We start from the raw sequence: 26228 nt of genomic DNA, 5'->3' as shown, positions 1-26228 counted from the left end.
TCCCCTTACGTTTCCTTGCTGGGCGACACCTAGTTCTTGCATCCTTGGAACATCATCTGTTCATCATGTGTTTTATTCATGACTGTTTCTTTCTCTCTCTCTTTCTCTCCAATCCATTATTTTGTCTGTGTGCCACATGTCCTTCATTGTCACTACTTGCCCTGAAAACCCCCATGTCATTCTTACTATCATATCTGCCATGACAACTGGCAGAAAAACAAAGCCAAAAAAAACAAGGCACCATCCAAGTCGAAGCCAAAAGTGCCTCCTCCGGCCAAGAGTACCGGCAAGCCGAAAAACGGTGTTGTGGGCAAGGCCCCTGCCAAGCGAAACACGGCAAAGGCCCCTGCCAAGCGAAACACGGCAAAGGCCCCCGCCAAGCGAAACACGGCAAAAGCCCCTGCCAAGCAAAATGCCGCAAAGGCCCCTGCCAAGCAAAACGCCGCAAAGGCCCCTGCCAAGCAAAACACCGCAAAGGCCCCTGCCAAGCAAAACACAGCAAAGGCCCCTGCCAAGCGAAACACCCCTGTGAAAAATTCTGTGGGCAAAGCCCAACCCAAGAAAAAAACGACTGGCGCCAAGAGGAGGAACGTGGGGAATGGTTACCAGCAGGTAGAGCAAAAAACAAAGTATGCAGATCTCAGGGGCATGATCTGACATACCTGACACCCTCCCCCCCCTCAACGCTCCCATTATCCCTGTACATTTTGTTTGAAGGGATATGGGTGGTCTACGTGGAGTTGTTATTGATATTTGCTTGTCTTTGTTTTGCAATGTGTCTTTCTAGTAGTATCCTGCTCCATGCTTGCTGCTCCAAGCTTGGAGCTCATTCATTGTTTCCAATGCAAAAGGAGAGGCCTCTGATCATAAGCAGAAAACACCCTTGTACCAGGTCTTTAATTTAAACCTACAGTACATTTAGAAAAAAGTTATAACTACAGCATAGACATATATATTTGTAAAACAACCCTAAAGGTCAGGTTCTTGTTGATTAGTTGCATTGTGTCTTAGACCGTTAGCAATTCTCGTGATGTTCTGTTTCATCAGAGGCCTCTCTTTTGCTGTTTTTGTAACTGTTGTGTTACATTGAGTACATGAATGAATGCATCAGCCACTTTCCACCCATTCATGGATGGGCAATCATCACATGAAGACATTCACCATGGCATTCATTATCAGACGCACCCTATCTTGCTAAGTGAGCTGATAATGACCTGTCTGAGTGAATTTGTGATGGGAAAGAAACTTTGTTCTCCTCAAACAAGAGGAATAAGTTGATAACATACTAATGCTTGCAATTTTTTTTTCTTCTTCCCTTCTCTCCCTTCACCTCCCTCCTAAATATGAACCTTTCCCTTATTATTTTCCTGTTCTTTGCCCTGGATGTTTTTGTTATATCTTCCTGACCTTTCTTGGTATATCTTCCTGGCATCCTTCTTTCCCAATATCCTTCATCACTTTTTCTTCATGCTTCTCTCATCCTATGCATTCTTCAACTTCCTTATCCACTGTGGTTACCAAGGACCCTTCCCTTACTTCTGAACTGATCATGACCCCTGAGCCCACTCTGTTAGAACAGAGCCCCGATTACACTGCACCACCACAAGAAGAGGAGGTTTATGAGTTTTGGGAGGAGGAACCCACCAAGGCAGTACCACAATTGCCGCAGGTAACCACTGGCTTCCCCACAAAAAAGACCACACAGTTTTAATTGGCCACCACAGATATATCAGAATCTTAGGTCTTGTCCTTAAAATGGCAAGTATTTAAAGCTACTCAAAGAATATTTTTTTTTAATCTTAGGCCTTCATATTCTTTTGGTTCCCTGTCCCATCCTTCATTCATATTTCATAAGTCCTGTCTCCATTTAGATATTTGTAGATATTACATCACCACGTCAGAAGTGGCACATGGCTAACATCTATGGGTTTGCGATTTCTGTGCCCTAGTCTTCAGGTTAGAGGTAGATTCAAAGGGTCCTGACTAGGATTTAAAATGACACTCACTCCCATCCTTCTCAAGACTTGGCCCACTTATACTTCTAGATCTTTGTTCAGTGCCTTTTGATTCTATATTTTCCTCCTATAGCTCTCTCCTTTGTTTTATTCTTACTTTATTTGCCCCTCTGGAAGGAAAAGGAACAAGATCCTTCTACAACTGTGAAAGGTAGTGATGCTTTCATAGAGGAATATGTGACTGGTGAGGAGGAAAATCCAACAGTCGGACTGGACTATGAGTATGTGTACAAGGATTATCATGAGGGTTCCGAGAGCTCACACCTGGGTCCAGTCCTCTCTGCAGAGACTCCTGAGAGTGGAGGTGTAAGTCTCACGTCATAGGGTCACTTTACTCTGAGAACTCCTGGTTCTAAGAACTTTGTGTGAGACTTTCCCCCAAACGTCTGTCCTCCTTCTCTAGTTCTTGAGTCCTTGTTATTTCCTGCGTGTTCATTTGACTTCCTTTGTTTTCCTCATCATCGTTATTCTTTTGTCCAGTCAATTTGTTACTACTCCTGCTTGCTCCTTTTCACCCACCCCATGTGACATTTCATGTTTTGTCTGCAACCTTTCTACGTCGTTGACTGCTTTTTTGTTGCAGTATATGTGTCTGCTTGTCTTCATTCCCCTTGTATGTTGGAGTTTCCTCTAAACTGGACTCTTGCCCTTATGTCAACTTTCTCCTGTTCTCAATCTACTCTTAAATTCTGATCATAACTTCGTTGTTGTTCAGACACAGTTTATGAGGTCACTACGACATCATGTTCTGCTACCGGGCATCAGAAGCGGAACGATCCAGTTGGCGTCTTGGGTGACCAAGGATGTATAAAAGCTCTGCCACCTTGGTCATTGGGACTCATCAAGGATTGATTCTGACTCTCGCTAATGGCATCATAGAAATCCCAATATGCTATGGAATGGGATTTATGATACCACTACAGTGTATTTCAGCACCTGAAGCATTGCAACTTCGCTGATGAAGTATTACATTGACAACTTTTACTCCTGAACCCCGATATTATCGGGGGTCACAGTAGAAAGTTATACCGCATGTAATGCCTTCACAAATATGCTTGTTTACCCGCATTGCATCATCTGTATACATGCTTATTTAATAGTGGTACTTTTACAGAAATTGAATTTGGGCAATAGCTATTATGATAAGGTTTGTAGTTAGTTATTGTCTACATGGCCTGCCATAGTAAAGAGTTGATGTTGTGATTAAATAATATTAAAGAGTGAAATGCGCTGCAGATTAATACAATTTTTAGATGTGCGTTGGGTATGTGAGTCACAGGTATGGAGATATTTGTCATTTAAAGGGCATAGTAGAAATAGAGATCCTTAAAGTCTGAGTGATACTAAATAATTGCGTCTTTGTGGTTATATGTGTGCAACCCTCAGGCTATCAGCGGACCCCGGGGGCTGAAAGGAGATAAAGGAGATCCTGCAGCTTTGGAGGCGGTAAGTAGGGTCTATTATTATATAATATTTTACAGCAGATAATAACATAGCACCACAGTGCACAGGTGTGCCTCTCTTGGTGTGCAGTGTGTGTCTTCCGTGCAGGATAGGGCAATGTCAGGTCAAGAACGAGCTAAACTGAACCGATCATTGTGTATAGGGTGCACACTGATCAGATGACCACTCAGAGGATCAGAGAGTTTATCTGGCCTGCAGAGAGATCTGCACAGTGTGTACCAGGCCTTATACTATTAAGTAAGACAATTCAATTACCAATAAAGGAATTAATTGCAGACTGAATCATTTGATTTATTTTCTTGGTTCCAAGGTTGTTTTGCTCATTACAATTTAGCAGTTTTCCTATGAGTGTTACAATAATTTAGTGCAGTGTTTCTCAAATGCAAACCCCAAGTACCCCAGACAGGTCCTGTGTTGAGGATTTTTGTCTGTGTAAGCAGGTGGGGTTATTACTGACTCAGCAAAATAGATGAACTCACCTCTGCATGGTTGATGAACTCTGCAGAACATGGCCTGTTGGTGGTATTTGAGGAGTGGAGTTGAGAACCACTGATTCAATGGAGTACTTCTATTCTCATGCCATGACTATTTTGTCTTTACCAGGGTATGGTGGTTGAAGGTCCTCCAGGGAAAGAAGGACCCGCGGTACGTATGATTCTCCCATGTCTTTTTAAACAAAAACATCCACTTTTTGGGAAAGGTTACCTACTCAGACTAAGCCCATCTACGTGGCTTTGTGTATCTGAAAAAAAAATCAATGAATAGTAAAAATGTCAATGACCAACTTAATCTAACCCGAGCTGTGCAGAACGTGGGGGGGAGATATCCAAGTCTCCATGCGCTCCAACTATTAGTTTGCCCCATTGTGGTACTGTAGAATAGATAGCCCAACTTTGTTATTGTTCCAGTAAGTACCAGATAAAATGGACAGTATTGGTGGTTACAGAATGCTTGCTTTCTGAAGGATCTGGTGACACTTCGCAACTGGAAATTCTGCAAGTTAAAACCAAGCCGTGATGGAGGCAAAATTATATTTTCTTTGGATTAATATGTTCTTGATGCCAGTTCATAAATGTTTCCTGGTTGGTTGGTTGATTGGCTACGTATGGAATAATGGTTTTCAGCAATTAATTTGGATTGTCTGCCAGAGAGCTCATCATAGAAGGTTTTCCAAAGTGACGACTTTTAGACAAACGCTTAACCAGGTCTACAGCAGGAAAACTGTGGACGCTCTGAAAATTGTTTCTGACCATTAGTGTTCTGTAGAGATCTGTAATAATTATGCCATCTAAGATTAAAGCACACATCAATAATGTATTGAGTATTGATCATACACTGCATATATTTAATTGATTTGTGGCAATCATTGGTAATAGAAAGTAAGTCTAGTTGAGACTGTCAGGACAAAAGGGGCTCCCATCAATTTAATTGGACATAAATGGCATCAGCAATATGTAAATAGTTCACGTTTCAACATAATTAGGGTACAATTGTAAGTATTTGTCACATGATTACGGAACTCAGCAGTTTGTGATGAGTACATTCTATGCCGTCCTTCTGTTAAACTACTGCAACCAAAAATGAGAAAAATCATATCTTGAAATTATTAAGCAAAGTGTCGTGATCTATCTAGAATAGCCAAACCCTTATCTACTGTAGTACTGTAAGTGTATAGTGAGGTAGTCACAGAAGATCCATGTCGAACTACAGATGAAGCCATCCTCATCTGTCCCTTTAATAGGATTAAGTGAGCCAGAGCTGTCAAACTTTATCCTCCGCTAATCCCCTGATCTATTGTTCTATTTATTGTATTGCAACTAAGAACAATAGATGATAATAAGCCTTGGTGAGCCATGGCTCACCAGAGAAGGCTAGTTGAGGAAGGCTCCATCTGTAGGGCAGGAAGGGCATGCCGAGGAAATATGCAACCATAGTCCTGTGCAGTATAAAGTAACATATGTATAATGTATTAAACAAGTGCACAGTCTGGAACCTGATCCAGAGAGGAGGAGGAGGGGGTCCCTGGAAGTGGGGCCCATCAGGGATTTCCCCTGTACCACTGTGGACCAGTCCAACCCTGCAGCTGATTACCCAGGTGTTATAGTGGATGTATTGTTACACTATTACTGATTAGTATGCCCCGGGAATTTGTTTTTCCCATTGTTATCATCTATATATGTGTAGTGTCTGTGTGTCTCTGAAACACTGCCATCTGTTAGTAGCGAGTGAAACTACATCTCTTTCTCTCACACAGAGGCAATCACAAGGTAGCAGACTAGCTTTCAAAGCATTTGCTTCACGCGGGCCTACTAGGACTGTATATACTGTATGTGTAATAATTAAGAAACATCTGCAAAAATGCAACAAGTTTACAGGGAACTTTGAAAGTTCATGTACAAAGCTTTGGGTTACAAAATGCTGGTGCTTCGGATTATGTGTATGCCCAATATTTAAAAGGGCAATGCCATTTATTACAAGTACAACATTGCTCTTTTAACTGTCGGGTATAAACACGATCATAAGTGTCGGGATTTACAACACGATGCTTCATAAACAAACCCCTTTGTGTCTTTATAGACAAGTACAGGAACCCACCATCTCCCATCCCGTATAAAACACAAATATTCATGATTGCAGAAACAAATGCTGTACAGTATGTTGTATATATAGGGAGTTACAGTAATCCAGATGGGAAATAACATGGCAATGTAAAAAGTATAACATAACGGAAATGCGGAGAGAGTTGGAGAAAGAGAGCTTTTTATGACATATTCTGTCCTGTTTTTCCTAGGGTCTGCCCGGTCCACCTGGTACACATGGACATCCTGGAGTGGTCGGAGATCCTGGAGAGAGGGTAAGAAAACATTCTGAATTAGCTTTTTTAATCTCTTTATAACAGAACATTAATTCCTTTCTAATACCCTCTACCTGTTATATTTTAGGGCCCTCCAGGCAGACCAGGCCTTTCTGGAGCTAATGGATTGCCAGGACAGCCCGGTAGCTCGGTCATGCTTCCGGTAAATCTTTACCTTGTTAAAAACAGTATTAGGAAAATTTGAAATTTGGAAATCTAGAAAACACTGCCCAGTTATACTATAATAAATATAATATAATATGTTATAAAACCTTGAGTATGAAGTTATAAGTTAATATGAACTCTCCACTGTTGTGTCCTGATTGCAGTTTCTTATAAAACATTGTCCTCGCACATCTGGCATTTATCTCTCATAAATAGAATATAAGAGCAAAGAAGAAATCTTTCACATAAGTTTAATAAATCTAGAAGATTAGATATTATTATTATAGTAAACTTTTTCTGAAGACTTGCACCTACAGTACTAACTTGTGTTTCTCCACCACCCCCTGTAGTTCCGGTTTGGAGCCAGTGGTGGGGATAAGGGGCCTGTGGTTTCTGCACAGGAAGCTCAGGCGGCGGCCATTTTACAACAGGCCAGGGTGAGTCTCATACATGTCAAGGGTGGTTTTTCAATTCCTTTTTCCAAGGTCACCTTGCATCATCCCTCATCTAACTTTCTCTTTGTAGTTGGCTCTACGCGGGGCTGCTGGACCAATGGGCTACACTGGACGATCCGGACCTTTGGTGAGTGGCATGTACTGTATATGTAAAAATACACAGAATTAAGGATTAAATGCTCATTTATCAAGACTTTGGTGGCAGTTCTCTGTGTGTAATGTGCTGATAAAGTAACAAGGAATGGGCAGAGCCAGAATAACATGGGTGGTTACGGAAGGGAGGGATTGTACGGAAGGGTCCAACGGTAGACCCCACAGAACATGACCCATAATCTAGCTCATTACGTTCTATTCACAAATGTTAATTTGAAGAAGGGATATTAAAATGCTGTAACATATAGAACATGAAGTTACCATAGTTTATAAATGTGTAACATTATAGAATAATACAAAAGTAATATATGGTGATGTACAATGATACTATTATGATTGAAATGTTAAAATAATATCCAATAGTCATGTTATTATTATTACTACTACTAATAATAATAATAGTAGTAATAATAATTATAATAAAATATAATAATATATTGCATTAATTAATAGTTCAATACGAGCTCACCTGTATAATACTGGTATTATTATTATTATTATTATTATTATTATTATTATTTTCATTTCATAATTAGTTATTTATTACATTTTTATTGTATTTAAAGAATGACTGCAATTATTATTATTATTATTATTATTAATAATACGATCCATGATAAATGGGCCTCATAGTTATTTATTACATTTTAATTGTATTCAAAGAATGATTGAATTTATTATTATTATTGTTATTATTATTATTATTTACATTTAATTAAATAATACATTAATTAAGAGGGATCTGATAGGTCATATTTTTACACTGGCATCATAATTATTCTTAATAATTATTAATAGTGGTATTCTGCTGTTCAACCTCCACAGTGAGCTGCCATTGCTAAGGATTCAGAATACATGACTGTATATTGTGCTACTTGCCCAATCAGAACGTTTATAGCGTTGCGTCAGATCTCTCCTCTAGCGCTCAGTTGACCAGCAGCAGCCTCACATATTGTAATCAGTAAAATGTCCATATCCTAGAAATAAGATTCCACAACACTAGTGTGCGTAATGGGGGAAGGTGAAAACCCACTATTGCCAGTTTATTTATACTTTATAGTTTATACTTTATTCAGATTAAGAATATAACAGAAATCTAAGAGCCAGCAATTATATATATATTATATGTTAAGTTATCCCAGGTAAAATAATAGCTATTGCAGAATCCTCATTATAGATACTTCACACAGGACTTTATACCAGCTGATCCTGGAGGAACCACAGATTACACAATAGTCTGCATTGCATTACTGTGTTGTGGGTCTGTGATAATAGAGTTACTTGTAATTTCAGGGACCACCTGGAAGCCCGGGAATCAAGGGAGAAGCAGGAGATCTTGGTCCTCAGGTAATTATACACTTTGGCAACACACACACACACTCATCTGCTCATGCCTAGCCAAGTATATACACACACATTAATATATTCAAACATAGCTCACACATTGAGTACATGTATGTTTGGGTCTTTTGAAAGGGTTCCAGTTCTTTAATGATAGTCGCTGTCAGTGGGACGTCCAGTAAGGTTAGATTGTACAGATGGTTAGATTGTACAGATGGACTGTAATACTAGAGGAGAACTAGACTGAACAGTTATACATAGTGGTGATAATGATATTGAAATTGGTCCATTGGTTTGCAAAATTGATTGTAAAACCGAAGTCAGACTCGCTCCTCCTGTTTATTCAAACTTAGTTTTCCGACATTCAAACGGGTATTTTCTTGGGTACACAACAGGCTATCAGACAGTACACACGTTTCTCAACTGTGCCACAACAACCCTAATAACACGTTGGATCTATGAAATGTAATATTGTTTCATACACAGTTGTGTTTCGCAGCATTTTATGTGTGGCTGTGTATGTGGCCACAGGCAGCAGCTCTTATTCCTGGGCTGTCAGCTTCCTACCATATGGATTGGATAGTAGGTGGATAGCTCCATATTGTAATATTCTGACTTAAGGTCCAGCGATAGAAACCTTGTAACGTCCTACTGCCGAGTTTAGGCTTGTTCTACTGCCCTGATTTACTATACAATGTAGGTATATGTAGTCATACTGGGGAGCACGGTTAACGTAGTGGATAACAAAATTGCCTCACACCACACCACTTTCCACCAAGTCAATATCTACCATAGCCTAGTATACACCTGTATAAGCGCTACCATGCCAGACAGAGATGAATGACCTGCAGAATCAGAAATTACATGCTAGTTGTACATATCGTCAAGATAACATATATTTCTGGCCTGCTCTAGGGCTTAAGAGGACCACAAGGGTTGTCCGGGCCTTCAGGAAAATCAGGGAGAAGAGTAAGTATTGTTTCCCCTAATACTTTTCTCTCCATCATCATTTATATCTTCATTAACGGTGAAGCCAATCCATGCACTGAGAACCAGTCACATGGCTGAGTCCACAATGTCTGTTTGTTTTCCTTATGTCACTATTTCCCTCTGCCTACTCCCATCTATCCTCTGATGCCTTCTCTCTGTTTCAGGGTCGCCCAGGTGCTGATGGAGCTCGTGGTCTGCCTGGTGAATTTGGTTCCAAGGTAAATATTTCGCTTTTTACCCCGAAGACACCTTGCTTAGATTACCAGATCCCAAAGTCTTAACGAACTGTGTTTCCTTAATAGGGTGACCGGGGCTTTGATGGACTTCCTGGATTACCGGGAGAGAAGGGTCACCGGGTGAGTAGAGAGAAATAACTATATTTTTCTGCTTAATCCTAATGTAAATGTTACAGGTACCACCTGTAAGGTAGAGCTGTATTCCCAAGCCAGGGTGCAAGGGGAATAGTAGCTTCTTTCTCCCCATAGGAGGGATGTGAGATAATGTTGTCTCTCACCTTTGTGGTGGATGATGGACTTCCATGAATCTGATGGTTAAATTCTAAAACACTGCAAGCTCACTGTGTAAGATGTACAATGCCTATTCTTGTATGACCTTTTCAGTCTTTCAGTGACTCTGAACCATCCTTAAACAGCAATAAAAGTCCACAACATGAAATCATTACTACTCTACTTAAAGTAGAGGTGGTGGCCAAACCAGTCCTCAAGATCTACCATCAGTCCACCTTTTCCAGACCACCTAGCTGCTGCACAGATGTAGTCGTTACTAACTGTCACATTTCCCAGATCACCTAGCTGGTGCACAGATGTAGTCATTACTAACTGTCACATTCCCCAGATCACCTAGCTGGTGCACATGTGCAGTCAGTACTAACTGTCACATTTCCCAGACTCCCTAGCTGGTGTGCAGCTGTAGTCATTACTAACTGTCACATTTTCAAACCTACTGCAATCATTCTACGATAGATCCACAGTTTGCCTGAGACACATGAACTGTTGGTAGAACTTGAGGACAGGTTTGGCAACCTCTGACATAAAGAATTCTGATGTGTACAGAATGTTAGCAATTATGTGGCTCCTCCTCTTATCCATGGCAACTGATGGAAGATAGAGAAGCGTCGCCCTACATTACAGTGTTAATTTGAGAATATATCTGCAAAATCTTAGATAACTGTGTAGAAAAGTCAATTGTAGTAAAAGAAGGAACCACTGGTATGGACAAAGCTGCTGTATAGGGAGTGTGTAAGTCTCCCGAGTATGTAGAACAAAGGAACAAAAATATATATAACCCAAGAACTGTATATATATATATATATATATATATATATACACATATATATATATATATATATTTGTTTGTTACTGTGTAGAAAAGTAGCTGTTTGCAAGCCAAGCTATCAGAAACATTCATATTTTGGGCCTGATTCTGATTTTCTCAGCAAGTTATGAACATCGCAGCTTACCGAGCACCTGAAACGCAGCCACCGCCGAATACCCCCCCCCCTTGACACCGATTCCCCTCAGTACCATGCAAGGAGATATTTAATTAAAACACATCCCCTCGCATGCCTCCGCTGCAGAAAAAACATTCGATGGTCACCGACCATCGAATGATTTGCCCTGCCTTCGCAAATAAAGGTCAGTATCAACTGACTTTTTTTTGCATGCAGCTTGACGAAGACGGGGTGTGCGGCCGACATCCTGTGATGTCAGCCGTCCACCCCCGGTAGGCACCGGTCCGCCCGCGTACCCATGGGAACACAGCGTTTTATGGGTGTTCCCATGGGCGAGCCTCATTCCTGCTTGCCGCCCGCCGTGGCCCACCCTGATCCTTGCAAGCGGCTCGGTGACTATGTAAAGCATAATAGACTGCATGCGCAGTCCCCTAAACATCGGGACGTGCCGATATCGCTATATAGCGAGACAACAACAATTAACCCCGTAATACAGTCAGCTTAGCAAAATAAAAACATTGGGCTTGATGTAATAAGCAGTGAGGAAAGTGAAGAAGTGGACTAGTAGAGAAGATCCCAGAGCAACCAATCAGCTTCTACATAACATTTTTAAATGCACTTCATAAATGCTTCCTGGTAGCCAGTTGGTTGCTATGGGCAACTTCTTCACTGGTCCACTGGTACTCTTCTCACTGCTGAAATTGTATGATTGGTTGTTCTGAGTGACATCATATGCAGCTAAACTGCCCCCTGTTACTGGATCTCTTCATTTTTACACATATACAGTAACATAAAATTAGACTTATGGTACGTGAGGCTACAGCTTCCATAGCTGTTATTGAAACACCCATCTAACATGATTGTGATCCTTTACACCCTTGTTTGGAAATAAGAAGACTTTGTCATAACATTCTGTGCATGTTTTCTTCATGGACGGAGATGTATTTTGGGTTTCCGTCTTCCGTTAGGAACAACGCCAATGACTGCCCGTCACCTCCCAGTCATTATAGAAATGACAATATACCCTCTCATACTGAAGACGACCTGAGATACTGAACTCCAGTCGGAGCTGGGACTTTAGCTATACTCCCTCCTATCATGCCACTCACTCCTATCACCCCATGATGTCATCTCCAAGTGCTCCTGAGCTAGCCAATCAGCAGCCTTTTAGGCTTGACTCTAGTCATCAATGACCCATGTCTGCCTTTTACAGTGCAGTCGATCCAGGTCGGACACGGGAATAACCCTGGTCACGTCCTGGGTCACACAGGCTTGCCCCACAATAACCTGGGTTCTGAGATCTGTGTGAACGGTTATCAGAATCTTAGTGGTTGGTACGTTATCTCTCTTGAGGCTTTAGTAAATCTCCCTCAAGGTACCAACCAATTTAGTTGATAAATGACAGAAATGATGGAGCTCCAGCTCCAGGCCACCACATACAGCATGGTGATGACCAGTGTCACAGTCGGCCATAAATCATATGTATCAAACTTGTGTTTTTAGTTCTCTCACAAAATGATGTATTTAGAGACACATTGGGACTGATAGTGTGAGGGATATACACATCCACTGGACACCCACACGGCAATGTCCACACCCACACGGCAATGCCCACACACACATCACTGCTCACACAGTTCCTCCCCTTCTCAGTATAGGCCCTTGAACATTTCCAGCCCCAGGCTTACGTTGCCCTTAATCCAACCCCGTTGATGCATCTGGCAATTCTTTGTTGATTGAGGGAACTGTGAATGTGTCCACATTACATTGGTAGAACCAAAGATCAAGTTTGAAACCCAAAATCATGAGACTTGCAGTATAATCATCCTCTCGTACAGTCATCTAATGGTTTTGCCAAAACCCTACATGATCGTAGAATATCTGCGATCACCAAGAACACTATGTGGATATAAGCTGAAAAATCAAAACTTACCTACTGTTAAGGATTTCGCATTATGCTGATTTGTTCCATTTTCTAAATAAGCTATATAGTATGTGGCATATACAGTATATATATATATATATATATATATATATATATATATATTCTGGAATTTGACGCTGTGCTATGGTTCATTGATTATAAGTATTTTGTTTTCTCAGGGGGATACTGGTGCTCAGGGTCCTTTGGGGTCAATAGGAGAAGACGGAGAGAGGGTGAGTATGAGATGTTGGATGTAGGTTCCCTTTGCATGACACAGAGTCCCATATTGACAGACCAGTAGCAGAGACTCTTCTTTTCATATCTCTTAGGGAGGCGATGGAGACGTTGGACCACGTGGACTCCCTGGTGAACCAGTAAGAAACTTAATTATGTCTTAGGGTGTGTTTGTGTCCTTCAGCTCATCTAATGTGTGTGTGTGTTTGTGTGTGTTTGTGGGGGGGGGGGGGGGTCGGAAGTGTTTCCATTTTTTTGGGAGGATTTACGCAGTTGAGGATTAATGTTTTACTAACTTTTAGGATAAATAACTCTAACTAAGGGGCTACATCTTAAATAATCTGCATTATTTACTAATCCCAGTGGACGCTTGGTTGAGCGCCACAAACTGTAGATCTCTGGTTTTCAAACTCAGTCCTCAGGACCTCACTGGCCACACAGGTCATGTTTTCCAGGTCATCCGGCAGGAGTACTGTGTATTACCAACTGTCACATTTTAAAAATCCACTGATGAATCTTTTAAACACGAACTGTGTGGGGTCCTGAGGACCAGTTAATCATATACTGCATATAATATTCTCTCTCCGGAGTCAAGTCATGTCTGCCTTTCCATAGGGTAGTGCAACAACAAATAATGTCACCCTCCTGTCCTATGTATGGTTAACCATTATTCCCTGCCCCTAAAACTAAAGACCTATCAGCCCTAGGGTTAGGGTTCAGTTACTGCTATATTTATTTTCTATTGATTACAGTAAATGAAGGATGCTGTTGCAATTTTACCAGGCTGCAGTATCTTCTAGATACCTCTAGATGTGGCTACGTATTGCATATTGTCTAGTGTGTACCACTACAGTATATCGTTAATGATGCATGCTCCCGAGGTTGTTAATGTCCCCTCCCCCCCAGGTGAAAATGGGACCTAAAAGTGGTCTTGGAATTTTTTTGTGGAATTTTTTAGAAGTGGCTTTGCGTGGGCGGCAACAAATCAAATGTAGGTGGAACTAACACCAAAAGAGGCGGGATTAATACATCACTATACCTCTGTTGAAGCCATGGGTTTCAATATGTTTGGTAGTCTAGTGGCCACCAGACCTATAAGCTTCTATGAAATATCCCCACCCTTCCCCCAAGTGGAGCCCAGAATACCCAATAAATAGTTACATCCCGTGTACTAATTAAGTCACCTGTGCTCAAGCATGGATATCACTAAAACTCGCACTGTGTGCCTTGAGGGATCGATGTTGGGAATACCTGGTTGATACCCATGTAAGATACCTCCCGGTCATCACAACAATGAGAATATAATAATAGCTTCCTATGAAAGTTCACTTATGTTTATACTAGTTACAATCCCCGTCAAATGATGGAACAAAATAACAGTAATGTCAGCTCTGTTAAGCTCCATCTAGTGGCCGCCGGGGAGCAAACCACTTGAATTCCCCCCTCTCCCCATAGAGGTGAGGACCAGAGTTAGCCATTTATTGTATAGGATAATAGGATATGTTACACGCAACATAAGTTATGATGGGCGGCTGTGGAAAGCATTACCTGCAGTATTTTACAATAGTTTTGTGAATATACAGCTGGGGATATATATTATATAGGTCCCATATACACAAGGGTGTGATAAAAATAACAACCCGCTGCTATATACTGTAATTTTTTTTCTTAACCGTTCTAAAATGTAATCCAATATTATAAGGGTGTAATTGCATTTTACTAATTGGGGAGCTGACATCTTGGTCGTCATACAGTATGAAGTCTGACAACACTTTTTATCATTTTTAATTAAAAGGAAATGAACTAGGTTCCAGGTTGAACTAGATGGACGCAAGTCTTTTTTCAGCCTTACCTACTATGTAACTATGTAACTATGAAATAGTGTTAAGTTTCTCCATCGATTTCTTGCCTGTGTCGTTGGTAGAATCTTAAATCTTTGTCAAAGAAAATGTAAGAAAACTACACAAATTGTCAGACTTTGTTCCCCAGCCTACCTCTTTCTGTGAGGGGTTATGCCTCGTATAACTACAGGGCCTAAATAAAGGTTCCAGGTGCCCTAGGCCTTGTAATACTGCTAAACACACATGTGTTGGTGCTTAGGGACTCGCCAGTCATACTGCCCATGTGCATGTAACGCAGGGTATACAACTGGCATGTAGGATCCACTGCTTGTGGCGTGTGAAGGAGACTTTGGCTTTAGGCTGCCCGGTTGGTGCTGTAGCACAATGTACATAAAGTAATGGTTCCATCAGTAAGTTACATTGGCACAGCCATCTGGCACTCACCTTAATAACGTTACGACCCACAGTACATTGGGACGGGTGATCGCAAACAAGCATGGAATAAATTTGGCATCATTTTATTCCTCTGCCGTTACCTGCAAGGCCCTCCCCCCCAGTCCTGGCGCCTGAGTATGCCGGGTCGGGTCCCTTCTTATGGTGTGGGTAGCCCACTGGAGAACTCTACATGACCACACAAAGGTTTTCCGTGTTCCCATAATACAGATTGTAGCCTCTGGGCAATGTGTTATATGGTGAATGTTTGTCTCTTCATGTCTTCCTAGGGAGTCAGGGGACTGCTCGGACCTAAAGGACCTCCCGGTATTCCTGGCCCTCCTGTGAGTATCCGCCATGTGCTTTATGGTTTGTGCACCAGTGAGTAGGGCGCTGAACCGTGTAACACCACTCTCTATGTCTCTACAGGGAGTAAGAGGTATGGACGGACAAGTAGGACCAAAGGGAAACCTGGTAAGGAAATGTTTCCACCGTACATTTATTATAAGTGATGAAGTCTGTTCTAGGACCTATCATTTGTCCATATAGATGTATACATCAGTAGTGTTATCTCTGTCTCTCCAATTCAGGGCCCACAGGGTGAGCCTGGCCCCCCAGGACAGCAAGGAACTCCTGGGACTCAGGGTCTTTCTGGGCCACAGGGGCCTAACGGACCACCAGGAGAGAAGGTAGGAATTTGTGGATATGGGTAGAAAAAGCACAAGGTTATGTTTTTAAGGAACAATGCCTTACGCATATCTGTCCACCCACAGGGACCCAATGGCAAACCTGGACTTCCCGGCATCCCCGGCTCTGACGGACCCCCTGTAAGTACAATCTGGCCATGTCACTTGTTAATGTTTCAGTATGTATATATTCTTGTCTGTCTAATGCATTGTTTGTCTTCCTACTGTAACTCTGTTCATCTCCTCCTTATAATACCAATAAGAGTACTGACCTCACCAAGGCTGCACACACACCTTCCTCTACACAGTGCTGATATATACAGTAGCTTTTATACAGACACTATAATAATGAAGGTATGATGTCATCAAACAATGGGCATGTCATGATCATGGGGTGCACTGTAAACAAAATGGCTCGTACTCGGGTGCTTGCCATTACTAAATGCCACTAATTATGCCAGCGTGCCAGAGTTCCAGAAAGCCATGGATCAGTGGGCAATTGTTATAGGAAACAAATATTCTAGTGTGCCCTTGTTCTACAAAACTATGGCTCAGTGTCTTTTGTTCTTGGAATCCCTATTTTGATGGGCCATTGTTTATAGCAGGCATGTCAAACTTGCGGCCCTCCAGCTCCATGTGGCAGTGGACCATAGTCTGTAGGGATCCATGTGGCATTGGGCCATTGTTTGTAGGAATCCATGTGGCAGTGGGCTATTGTTTGAAGGAATTCATGTGGATTGGGGTATTTTTTGTAGGAATCCATGAGGCAATGAGCCATTGTTTGAAGGAATCCATGTGGCAATGGGCCATTGTTTGTAGGAATCCATGTGGCATTGGCCCATTATTTGTAGGATTCCATGTGGCATTGGGCAATTGTTTGAAGGAATCCATGTGGCATTGGCCCATTATTTGTAGGATTCCATGTGGCATTGGGCAATTGTTTGAAGGAATCCATGTGGCAGTGGGCCAGTGTTTGAAGGATTCCATGTGGCAGTGGGCCATTTTTTTTAGGAAGCCATGTGCCAATGGGCCATTGTTGAAGGGATCCATGTGGCAATGGGCTATTGTTTGTAGGAATCCATGTGGCAGTGGGCCATTGTTTGACGGAATCCATGTGGCATTGGGCCATTTTTTGTAGGAATCCATGTGGCAGTCGGCCATTGTTTGAAGGAATCCATGTGGCATTGGGCCATTGTTTGTAGGATCCATGTGGCAGTGGGCCATTGTTTGTAGGATCCATGTGGCAATGGGCCATTGTTTGAAGGAATCCATGTGGCAATGGGCCATTGTTTAAAGGAATCCATGTGGCATTGGTCCATTATTTGTAGGAATCCATGTGGCATTGGGCAGTTGTTTGTAGGAATCCATGTGGCATTGGGTCATTGTTTGAAGGAATCCATGTGGCATTGGCCCATTATTTGTAGTAATCCATGTGGCAGTGGCCATTGTTTGAAGGAATCCATGTGGCATTGGGCAATTGTTTGAAGGAATCCATGTGGCAGTGGGCCGTTGTTTGAAGGATTCCATGTGGCAATGGGACATTTTTTGAAGGAATCCATGTGGCAGTGGGCCATTGTTTGAAGGAATCCATGTGGCAATGGGCCCCTGTTTGTAGGAATCCATTTGGTATTGGGCCATTGTTTGAATGAATCCATGTGGCATTGAGCCATTTTTTGTAGGAATCCATGTGGCATTGGGCCATTGTTTCTATAAATCTATAATGCAAGGGGCCATTTGAAAAAATACATGTAGCAGCGGGCCGTTATTTCTAAGAATCCATGTGGCATTGGCCCATTATTTGTAGGAATCCATGTGGCAGTGGGCCATTGTTGAAGGAATCCATGTGGCAATGGGCCATTGTTGAAGGAATCCATGTGGCAATGGGCCATTGTTTCTATAAATCTATATTGCAAGGGGCCATTTGAAAAAAAATACATGTAGCAGTAGCTGCTTCTGTGTTTGTATCTGTTGGCGGAGTTGTGGATTTTTGTGAATGCTAGTTTAAGCCTTCCCATTGTGCACTAGCCCGTGGTGGAGATTGTAAGCCCTGAGATGCCCATTTTATGCACCCCTATATGCAGTAGTAGTGCCCCTGGTTTTGGGAAAGTCCACTGATCATGCACCATAATGACCATTACCGACACTTGCACCAGTCTCTGACAGGTGCACTTTCTCCATCTGACTAAAGCCTCTGTGGCAGTCGCTAGGCCCCGCTTCCACTAATAACACACCAACAACACACTGTACATGCCCACATTTATAACAAAGAGTCACTCTTGTGATTCGCAGGTATGAATGAATGTCAAATGTAGCTCTCAGACATTGTCTGCCAGTCAGGAGTTGATTGGCTGGTGATAAAGTACCAGGCACTTTATCACTTCTCCTCCCTTATCACTGCTTCCTACATCTACCCCAAAGTTCTTGTAGACTGATACAATATAGACGTTACATACAAGTACATACAGAAACAAATAGGGCTGTACAGGTAACAGTCTCAGGTGATATAGGGCTGGCTGATAGTGTGTTGGTTGGAGAACCCACAGGGGACACATTGTTTCAATATCCTATTATTACAAAGCTTCTTATTTTTTTCTCTTAGGGCCATCCTGGCAAAGAGGGTCCTGGAGGCACCAAAGGCAACCAGGTGAGTCCTGTATCTTCTCCTATTAGCCTCATGTAGATCACCTGGCCAATCAGGTTGGTCAATCAAAACAATTTCGTCCACTTTATTGTTCAACTCAATTACGACTGTCATACCTGGAGTAACAAGGAATCTAAGCCCTATACAAGTTGTTTATCATGTTCTGTGGAATTTATACTGTAGTCAGACTCTTCCTTCATGCTCAGAACATTCCTCCATCATTATCATACATCATTCTTCAGTGAAATGTAACCCTACAGTAACATAATCATATGTTCTTCATAACTGTGGTTCACTCAGAGGCCCTTGTTGGTCATTGCAAGATTAAGTAGTTCGATCTGTCCATTTGAAGCCCAAATACTGCTTCATTCGTTCCTTGACACATTGAATGGAGAACTGTGGATGAACTGGGATTTGCAGGCAAAGCAACAACAACAACAAAAAAGTAATTTTGTGTCAGGGACAAACCATGACTTGTTATGCAAGGGGAGCAAATACATTTATATTAATTCTGTGCCGGGTAAATACTGGCTGCTTTTGCATGTAGCCCAGCAGTGGGAGCCACACCAACCACCAGTGAGTCAGTTTGGAATGGCAGTTGTTGTGCCTCCATAGGCGTGCGCAGCACATGTTATTAGGGGGTGCACCGTCAAAGGGGTGTGTCTAGCACCACATCTTGGGCATGTATAACACCGCCCATTGGGTGTGTCTAACAGCACCAATCAGGCGTGTCTACCATCATCTATTGGTACTCGCTACAATATAAAATGGCTCTCAGTATAATATTACATGCATATAAAGTAAAAAACATAGATGGATGATATGTAGTGATATGACAATGGTCTGTTACAAGTAACAATGCAACACACACATAATTGATTGATGGGCGCTTCTTTCAATGGAATACAGTTCTAAAAAGCAAAAGTCTTTGGTAAAAGGTATTGCTGGTAGGGAGGTGTTCATAAGGGTGGGAACAGCATTAGGGGGTGCCTGTGCACCCATAAGACTCAATGTGTGCACACCTATGTGTGCCTCCCCTATTTAAATTTTGAGCTGTGCTGTTAGACAGCTTTATTCTTACACTGCAATTTAGATTTTAGTTTGGACACCCCTCTACCCAAATCTAGCTCTCTATGCATATCTGCCCCTCCTGCAATGTAACATGGTATTGCCCAGTTCGAGTAGGACCTCTAGCATCAATATCCTCCTAGACATTTTCAGAGGGACATTTTCAGCAGATTTCCATGTGGACACTGGCGTAACTATAGCTCCGCAGCCCCCGCGGTGGCGGGGAGGCGCAGAGCAAGTTTGGGCGCCGGGGGTCTGCGGGGCTATAGTTACCCGCTGCCGTCTGCGGTACTTGCCTGCCTGCCTGCCGTGCTGTGTGACTGCTGTCACAGTCCCGTCTCTCCTAGCGCTGGCTCCTGCTTCTATAATGAAAACGGACACTTAGAAAATGGCTGCCCCCATACTGCAGACAGTTTTCTGTCTGCAGTATGGGGGCAGCCATTTTCTAAGAGTCACGTTTCATTATTAGCAGCAGGAGCCAGCGCTACGGGACCGGGCATACAGGTACCGCAGCCAGCAGCGGGTATAGGCATGGGGGGGGGGGGGGGGGGGGGCCTGCCGAGGGGAGGGGGCGAATTTTTTTTAGCGGCGGGGGGGCGCATAAAAAGTAGCTACGCCACTGCATGTGGATGGACAGACCACATGGAATCTGCATAACACAGGGGCCCCCAAGCCACGGCTTAGTCTGTGAGGCTATTGCTACACCCCATAGAGCAAAGACTATTTCCTTCTGTAATAATGAACCATAAAAAGACCCAATACTAATTATAAAACAACAGCCAAAAGTTTACTACAGCAATACATTATTCCGTGATCTGCAAGATGTTACTCAGCAACTAACCGTCCAATCTGTCGTTCACCTAAAGAGAACTTTATCTACTATACTGGCCCCAAGTCCATGAAAAGTGGCCCCTTGAGCAACCAAACACATTAGCAATTACCTCTCACAAAGCAGGAGTGCAGTGTAATCAGACTGTCGTCTGCTACTAGTAGTGGTCTCGTCCTAGTGGAACCATCTCACCTCCGGTATTTCCCCTCCCAGCAGAATGACCGCTCGTCTCCTCAGTCCATCACCCCAGTTGGACCATGTGTGGAATCATGGTGCTAATGGACCGTCCCTCACATGTGCTCATTACAGGGTTATAACCAATCCAACCTACAAAGTCCCAATCTATCCAGTCCCTATAACCAATGGCACTATGGTGTCACACATTGTCATTCTGCATTTACCAACTGACCCTGTTCTCTATTTATTTAGGGTCCGCTTGGTCCACAAGGTCAGATCGGTTATCCTGGGCCAAGAGGCGCGAAGGTACCTTATATTGTTATCTCTGTGTGTGTCGGACGGTTGACTAACAACCCCCTCTCTTTGTATACTGGTTATATGACGCTGCCCAGAATTACATTGCTTTGTGTTTATTTGCTAATTGTACGTTTGGTGAAACATCTTTATATTATGTATTATATTATTGAAGATAAGCTGTTATGTTCCATTGTTCATCCATCACCCATCCCCCTCATCGATATTCTTTTATTATTGTAGGGAGTTGATGGAATCCGGGGTCTACAAGGACATAAGGGAGAGAAGGTAAGAGGAAGATATTGTTTTTGCTCTATATTTATCCCTTTCCCAATTCGCCTTCCCAAATATCGGACCTCTCAGGTCACCATGCCGCTCACTCTATGACCATCATTGCTGTCTTTCAGGGCGAGGATGGTTTCCCGGGACTGAAAGGAGATTTCGGTATAAAGGGTGATAAGGTGAGTAGACACACGCATTGCAATTATAATGTCTCTATACCGGTTCACGCTGTTCATTAAGCTTCATCACCAGTTACAGACAGCATCTGGTTACACTGGTCCTGGATAGGGTTTATCTAAATCAGCAGTTCTCAAACTGTGGGTCCCGAGCATCCCAGCATAAGGTCTCGACTCCATGTTGCTGACCATCAGTCTGATGACTTCTCTGAATTGTCTGTTACCTCAGACTCCCCCCATCATTTTGTGCCACCACAATGCTGCCATGTATGTGCCATCTGCTTACCACACGTGTGTGGTGACCATTCTGTGGTGACTTGCTGGGATCTTCCAAAAAATTGTATTGTCTGATGGGGTTCTAAGCAAAAAGGTTAGGGTGCCCCTGCTCTAGATAATGGGAATATCTACTTGATGAACATAAGCACGGACAAATATTATGGGAGGGCAGAATGTAAACTAATTGGCAGCCATATTGTCTCCCAATGCTTAGATTTCTTTTTTTTTTTTTTATGTTATTCGTTTTTTTCACTTTATTTTGTATCTTTTATTTTCGGCATCTTTAACATGTAATTCTGGTTGATGTTTTAAAAAGGCAATCATTTAAAAAGGCGAGACCATGCAGATTTAGTCTTTAAATGATAGCTCTTTTAAAACATCAGCCAGACTACTCGCCGACGGTCACAATTTGGGCTAAATTTACATTTACCCCTAAAACGTACTTTATGGCGACACTTTAGATATTACATTAGCGTTGTCTAGTGTTTCTCTATAACGATTTGTAAAATGTTCCCCAAGTCTGCACAAGGTCAGTGTCTTCCATGCAAACTACTTACTGATATTTCTCAATTTGCCTCTGTACAGGGAGAAATCGGCCTTCCAGGGTCAAGGGGAGAGGATGGCTCTGAGGGTCCGAAAGGAAGATCCGGCCCCAATGGTGACCCTGGCCCGCTTGGATTGCTGGGTGAGAAGGTGAGATGTGGCGGTGTCTGGTGCGTGTTCTCATCTATACACGTATAGCGTGAGACCGTTATTTGACTCTTACCTCTTGTGTCTTCCAGGGCAAGCTGGGAGTTCCGGGCCTGCCTGGTTATCCCGGGCGACAGGGCACGAAGGTGAAGAAGGGTTCTAGTGTAACACAATGGGTATATCCAGCGCCTGCCTCTACGCACTGGCTAACTAGACTGTCTTATATCGTTACAGGGATCACTCGGCTTCCCAGGATTCGCAGGGGCCAACGGAGAGAAGGGAGCGCGGGTATGGGACTTATTACCTACTAATATACTACAATGCATCCTGGTTATTCCAGAGGCAGCTATAGCTCTGTGTTTTGGAACAACAGGAAAATGAATGATGCTACTTTGGATTGAGAATGTCACAGAGGTCACATAGCTTTATAGCCGGCTGATGATAGACTATTGGGATAATTATAACTCAGTTTATCATACTGTGACCAATGGCAGAATATTAATTGGATATATTGTCATCTTTTAAATTTTTGCCAGGTGATTGATCAATAACTTTATTACAGTATGTTTCTGTTTTCCTTCTTAGGGTCTATCTGGAAAATCAGGTCCGAGAGGAGAGAGGGGGCCCTCGGTGAGTGCTCGCTGCTACCCCCCACCCCGTAACACCTGTTTCAGCTTACTTTATACACACAGCGCTGTGCACTGTACTTTATATGATTACAACTCATTTCTATTTTTGCAGGGGCCAAGAGGTCAAAGAGGACCCAGAGGAGCCACCGGGAAATCAGGGCCTAAGGTATGTGTGTGAGTGTATGTATGTGTGTGCATGTGTGTGTATGTACAAGTATTTATGTACTGTATTGTGGGTATGCTTTAGCTTGTAATATGTAGCAATATGTAGTATCTATCTATCTATCTATCTATCTTTCTGTTATTATTATAATTTATTTATATGGTGCCACAAGGGTTCTGCCTAACAGAATATATAAACACATAAGCATAAACAAGAAAACAACGACAATGTAGGACACGTACATGGTAAACAAAGATGGATCAGGGGCGAGGACACTGAAATAATTATTAGGGTGGCTGATGCCTAGGTTTAGGTGCCGTTGAAAAAAAGTAAATAAGTAAAAATTAGAATAGGAGAAGAAACACGACTTGAGGAGAGAGGGCCCTGCTCCCGAGAGCTTACATTCTAAAAGGGAGGGGCTCTTCTGTACTAAACTTCAATAAAAATGATTGAATTAATAAATAAAAATAAAAGGGAGAAGCAGATAGGCAGGGGTGACACATAAGGGGTAGAAGGGAGCATGGAACAGGGGGTTAGGATTGGAAATGGATAGGTTAAATGAAGAAGTGGGTCTTGAGAGCCCATTTAAAGTTTTGTAGGGAGGTGGACAGTCTGTTAGGCAGGGGTAGAGAATTCCAGAGATAAGGAACACAATGGCCAAAATCTTGGAGGCAGGAATGGGAGGGAGTGACCCGTTGGCAGGAGAGATGGCGTGCATTTGTGGAGCGGAGAGGGCGGGTGGGAATGTAAAAAGAGACAAGGTCAGATATGTAGGTGGGAGAGGAATGGGTGATGGCTTTGTAAGTGAGTGTGAGGAGCCTGACTATTCTGAAGGTAGAGGGGAGCCAGTGTAGGGTTTGTGAGAGAGGGGAGGTGGACATAGTACGTTTGGAGGATAAGATGAGCCGGGCAGCGGCATTGAGGATAGATTGGAGTGGAGAGAAGTGTTTGTCAAGGAAAGGAGGAGATTACAGTAGTCCAATCTGGAGATGACCAGTGAGTGGATTAGGGTCTCTGTAGAATCCTGGGTGAGATAAGGTCTGGATCCAGGAAATATTTTTGAGATGGAAATGGCAGGACTGCAAGAGGTTGGAATGCGTCAATGGCCTCAATGTTACATTTAGTGATGGCTGCCTTGGGAGATATAGATGGGGAAGCAGAGAGATAAGTAAAAAAGAGAGCTGGTGATGGTCAAAGAAGGGGGATGGGAAATTGGAGAGGTCAGAAATATCATGGTGCGTGAGGACAAGATCAATGCCGGGATGTACTAAGGCAGAAATGCAGTTAAAACACAGTTTTTAGGGGTTTTCCCCATATTTTTGAAAGTACTAAAGTCTCGCCGCTAGGGCTCCAATGCGGAGGGTAATGCCAGCTAAAGCATAGCATATGTTAGTACTTATGAAATTGACATTGTAGTGATGAGCGGCAGGATGTACCTCAAGTGGTTGGTACATCCCGCCCCAAGTGATTTCCCACTCACTAGACAGGGAGAGGAGGTCCACTGGCAGAGACCAAGTGAAGATGTAAAGTTAAGGCATTTGGAGGCAGAGGATTATGTGGGGATATCGATAGGGATGTTGGATAATGGAGGCTATGTCTGAACAGAGGAAGTGATTGAGCCAGGAAGCAAAGTGATCAAGGAATTTGGTGTGAATGCCAGGGGGATGGTAAATCACAATTACTCAGAGGGGAACATATTGGAACAGGCCTATGGCATGGACCTCAGCTAATGTTCTAAGGGGCAGATCTCCAATTCTAATGTCAGCAATCAGACAGTATTATCTGTGCGCGAGTCTGGGGGTGATTATTGTCAGTGTATGTAATATGTGTGTTATGTACCACTGAGATGTACATCCAACATACAGTACATGGGATAAGTACACGGGATAAGAACACGTCCACTCATTGTTTGTTTCTGTCCTCAGGGTACTTCAGGCGGAGATGGTCCATCAGGGCCGCTGGGAGAGAGAGTAAGTCCAGCACAATGCACCATCCTCTATCATGATCCTCTATCAGAACTGTCTGATCCATTCTCCATGTTACTATTCTCTGAATGTCTCTACATCTTTTTTTTTATTTGAAATGCACATTGAATGCTACCAATTCCAGTCATTCCCAATTCCTCATTCCTCCTCTGCCCTCCCTCACCTTGTATAATTGCATACAGTTTGAGTCTCCCAAATGCGGGATCAGACGTATTTTGCATATCGAGTTTTTTTCCCGTAGTTTGGAATATCTGCTCACAGTAATGTGATAACTAAGTCATGGGATCCAGGTCTATACCCGAAATGTATTTATGTATCATATACATCTTATACACCAGCAGGAAGATCATTTTAATAATTTGTGCATGAAACATAGTTTGTGTTCACTATCAGAAAGCAAAAGTGTAACTATCTCAATCACGCTGAAACATTTTGAATTTCTGAATATATTGGATATCGGAATTTTGGATATGGGAGACTCAACCTGACTTCATCTATGGCTTTTCAGACATCTTTCCTGTATTCTTATCACATTCCTTCAATTCTTCTTTTTTTTGTAGGGTCTTCCAGGACCACAAGGCACCAATGGCTTCCCAGGACCCAAGGGACCCCCTGTAAGTACACTCACATGGTCTTATGTTTGAGAAGTGGTTAGGCTTTAAATCGCTAATGCAAATGGCGGGTGGATTAAAAAGACACACAGCGCTGCAAACTTCGCATCGGTGCGTGTCAACCAGAATAAGGTCCTAAATGTTACTGTCGGGTGCAACTGGACCAGTGATTATATACGCCTGGATTTATAATAAAATATTTACCAGCTTTATATTGGTCAATAAAATCTTAATTTATAGTCTAAAATAATTCATGCATGTAATTCTATTGTCTTACGCATAACACGTTTCATTTTTTACTGACTGATTCATCAGGTTCTAATAAAATTAATGAGAAAATGTTGAAAAGACAGAAATTAAAATGTATAAAGTAGAATGAAAA

At 42.5% G+C, this 26228-nt stretch overlaps 1 protein-coding gene across 1 annotated transcript in view; it reads left to right on the top strand.

Moving 5' to 3' along the window:
- The window catches only part of COL11A2 (collagen type XI alpha 2 chain), a 141362-nt gene that overhangs the window by 86452 nt on the left and 28682 nt on the right, over positions 1-26228 (top strand). The window contains exons 8-36 of the mRNA XM_083160208.1: positions 1523-1669; positions 2133-2321; positions 3402-3461; positions 4083-4124; positions 6271-6333; positions 6422-6496; positions 6849-6935; positions 7024-7080; positions 8400-8453; positions 9363-9416; positions 9602-9655; positions 9740-9793; positions 13012-13065; positions 13162-13206; positions 15630-15683; positions 15769-15813; positions 15930-16028; positions 16113-16166; positions 18625-18669; positions 20993-21046; positions 21278-21322; positions 21442-21495; positions 22354-22461; positions 22551-22604; positions 22693-22746; positions 23044-23088; positions 23200-23253; positions 25176-25220; positions 25796-25849. Coding sequence (XP_083016334.1) covers positions 1523-1669; positions 2133-2321; positions 3402-3461; positions 4083-4124; positions 6271-6333; positions 6422-6496; positions 6849-6935; positions 7024-7080; positions 8400-8453; positions 9363-9416; positions 9602-9655; positions 9740-9793; positions 13012-13065; positions 13162-13206; positions 15630-15683; positions 15769-15813; positions 15930-16028; positions 16113-16166; positions 18625-18669; positions 20993-21046; positions 21278-21322; positions 21442-21495; positions 22354-22461; positions 22551-22604; positions 22693-22746; positions 23044-23088; positions 23200-23253; positions 25176-25220; positions 25796-25849 — 1899 coding nt within the window. The remainder of the gene's footprint in view (positions 1-1522; positions 1670-2132; positions 2322-3401; positions 3462-4082; positions 4125-6270; positions 6334-6421; positions 6497-6848; positions 6936-7023; positions 7081-8399; positions 8454-9362; positions 9417-9601; positions 9656-9739; positions 9794-13011; positions 13066-13161; positions 13207-15629; positions 15684-15768; positions 15814-15929; positions 16029-16112; positions 16167-18624; positions 18670-20992; positions 21047-21277; positions 21323-21441; positions 21496-22353; positions 22462-22550; positions 22605-22692; positions 22747-23043; positions 23089-23199; positions 23254-25175; positions 25221-25795; positions 25850-26228) is intronic.

This window comes from Crinia signifera, chromosome 9 (assembly GCF_055691185.1).
Source record: "Crinia signifera chromosome 9, ASM5569118v1, whole genome shotgun sequence".
In the NCBI taxonomy this organism is placed as follows: Eukaryota; Metazoa; Chordata; class Amphibia; order Anura; family Myobatrachidae; genus Crinia; species Crinia signifera.
Note: the sequence above shows the minus strand (reverse complement) of the source record. Positions and strands in the feature narration are given on the sequence as shown.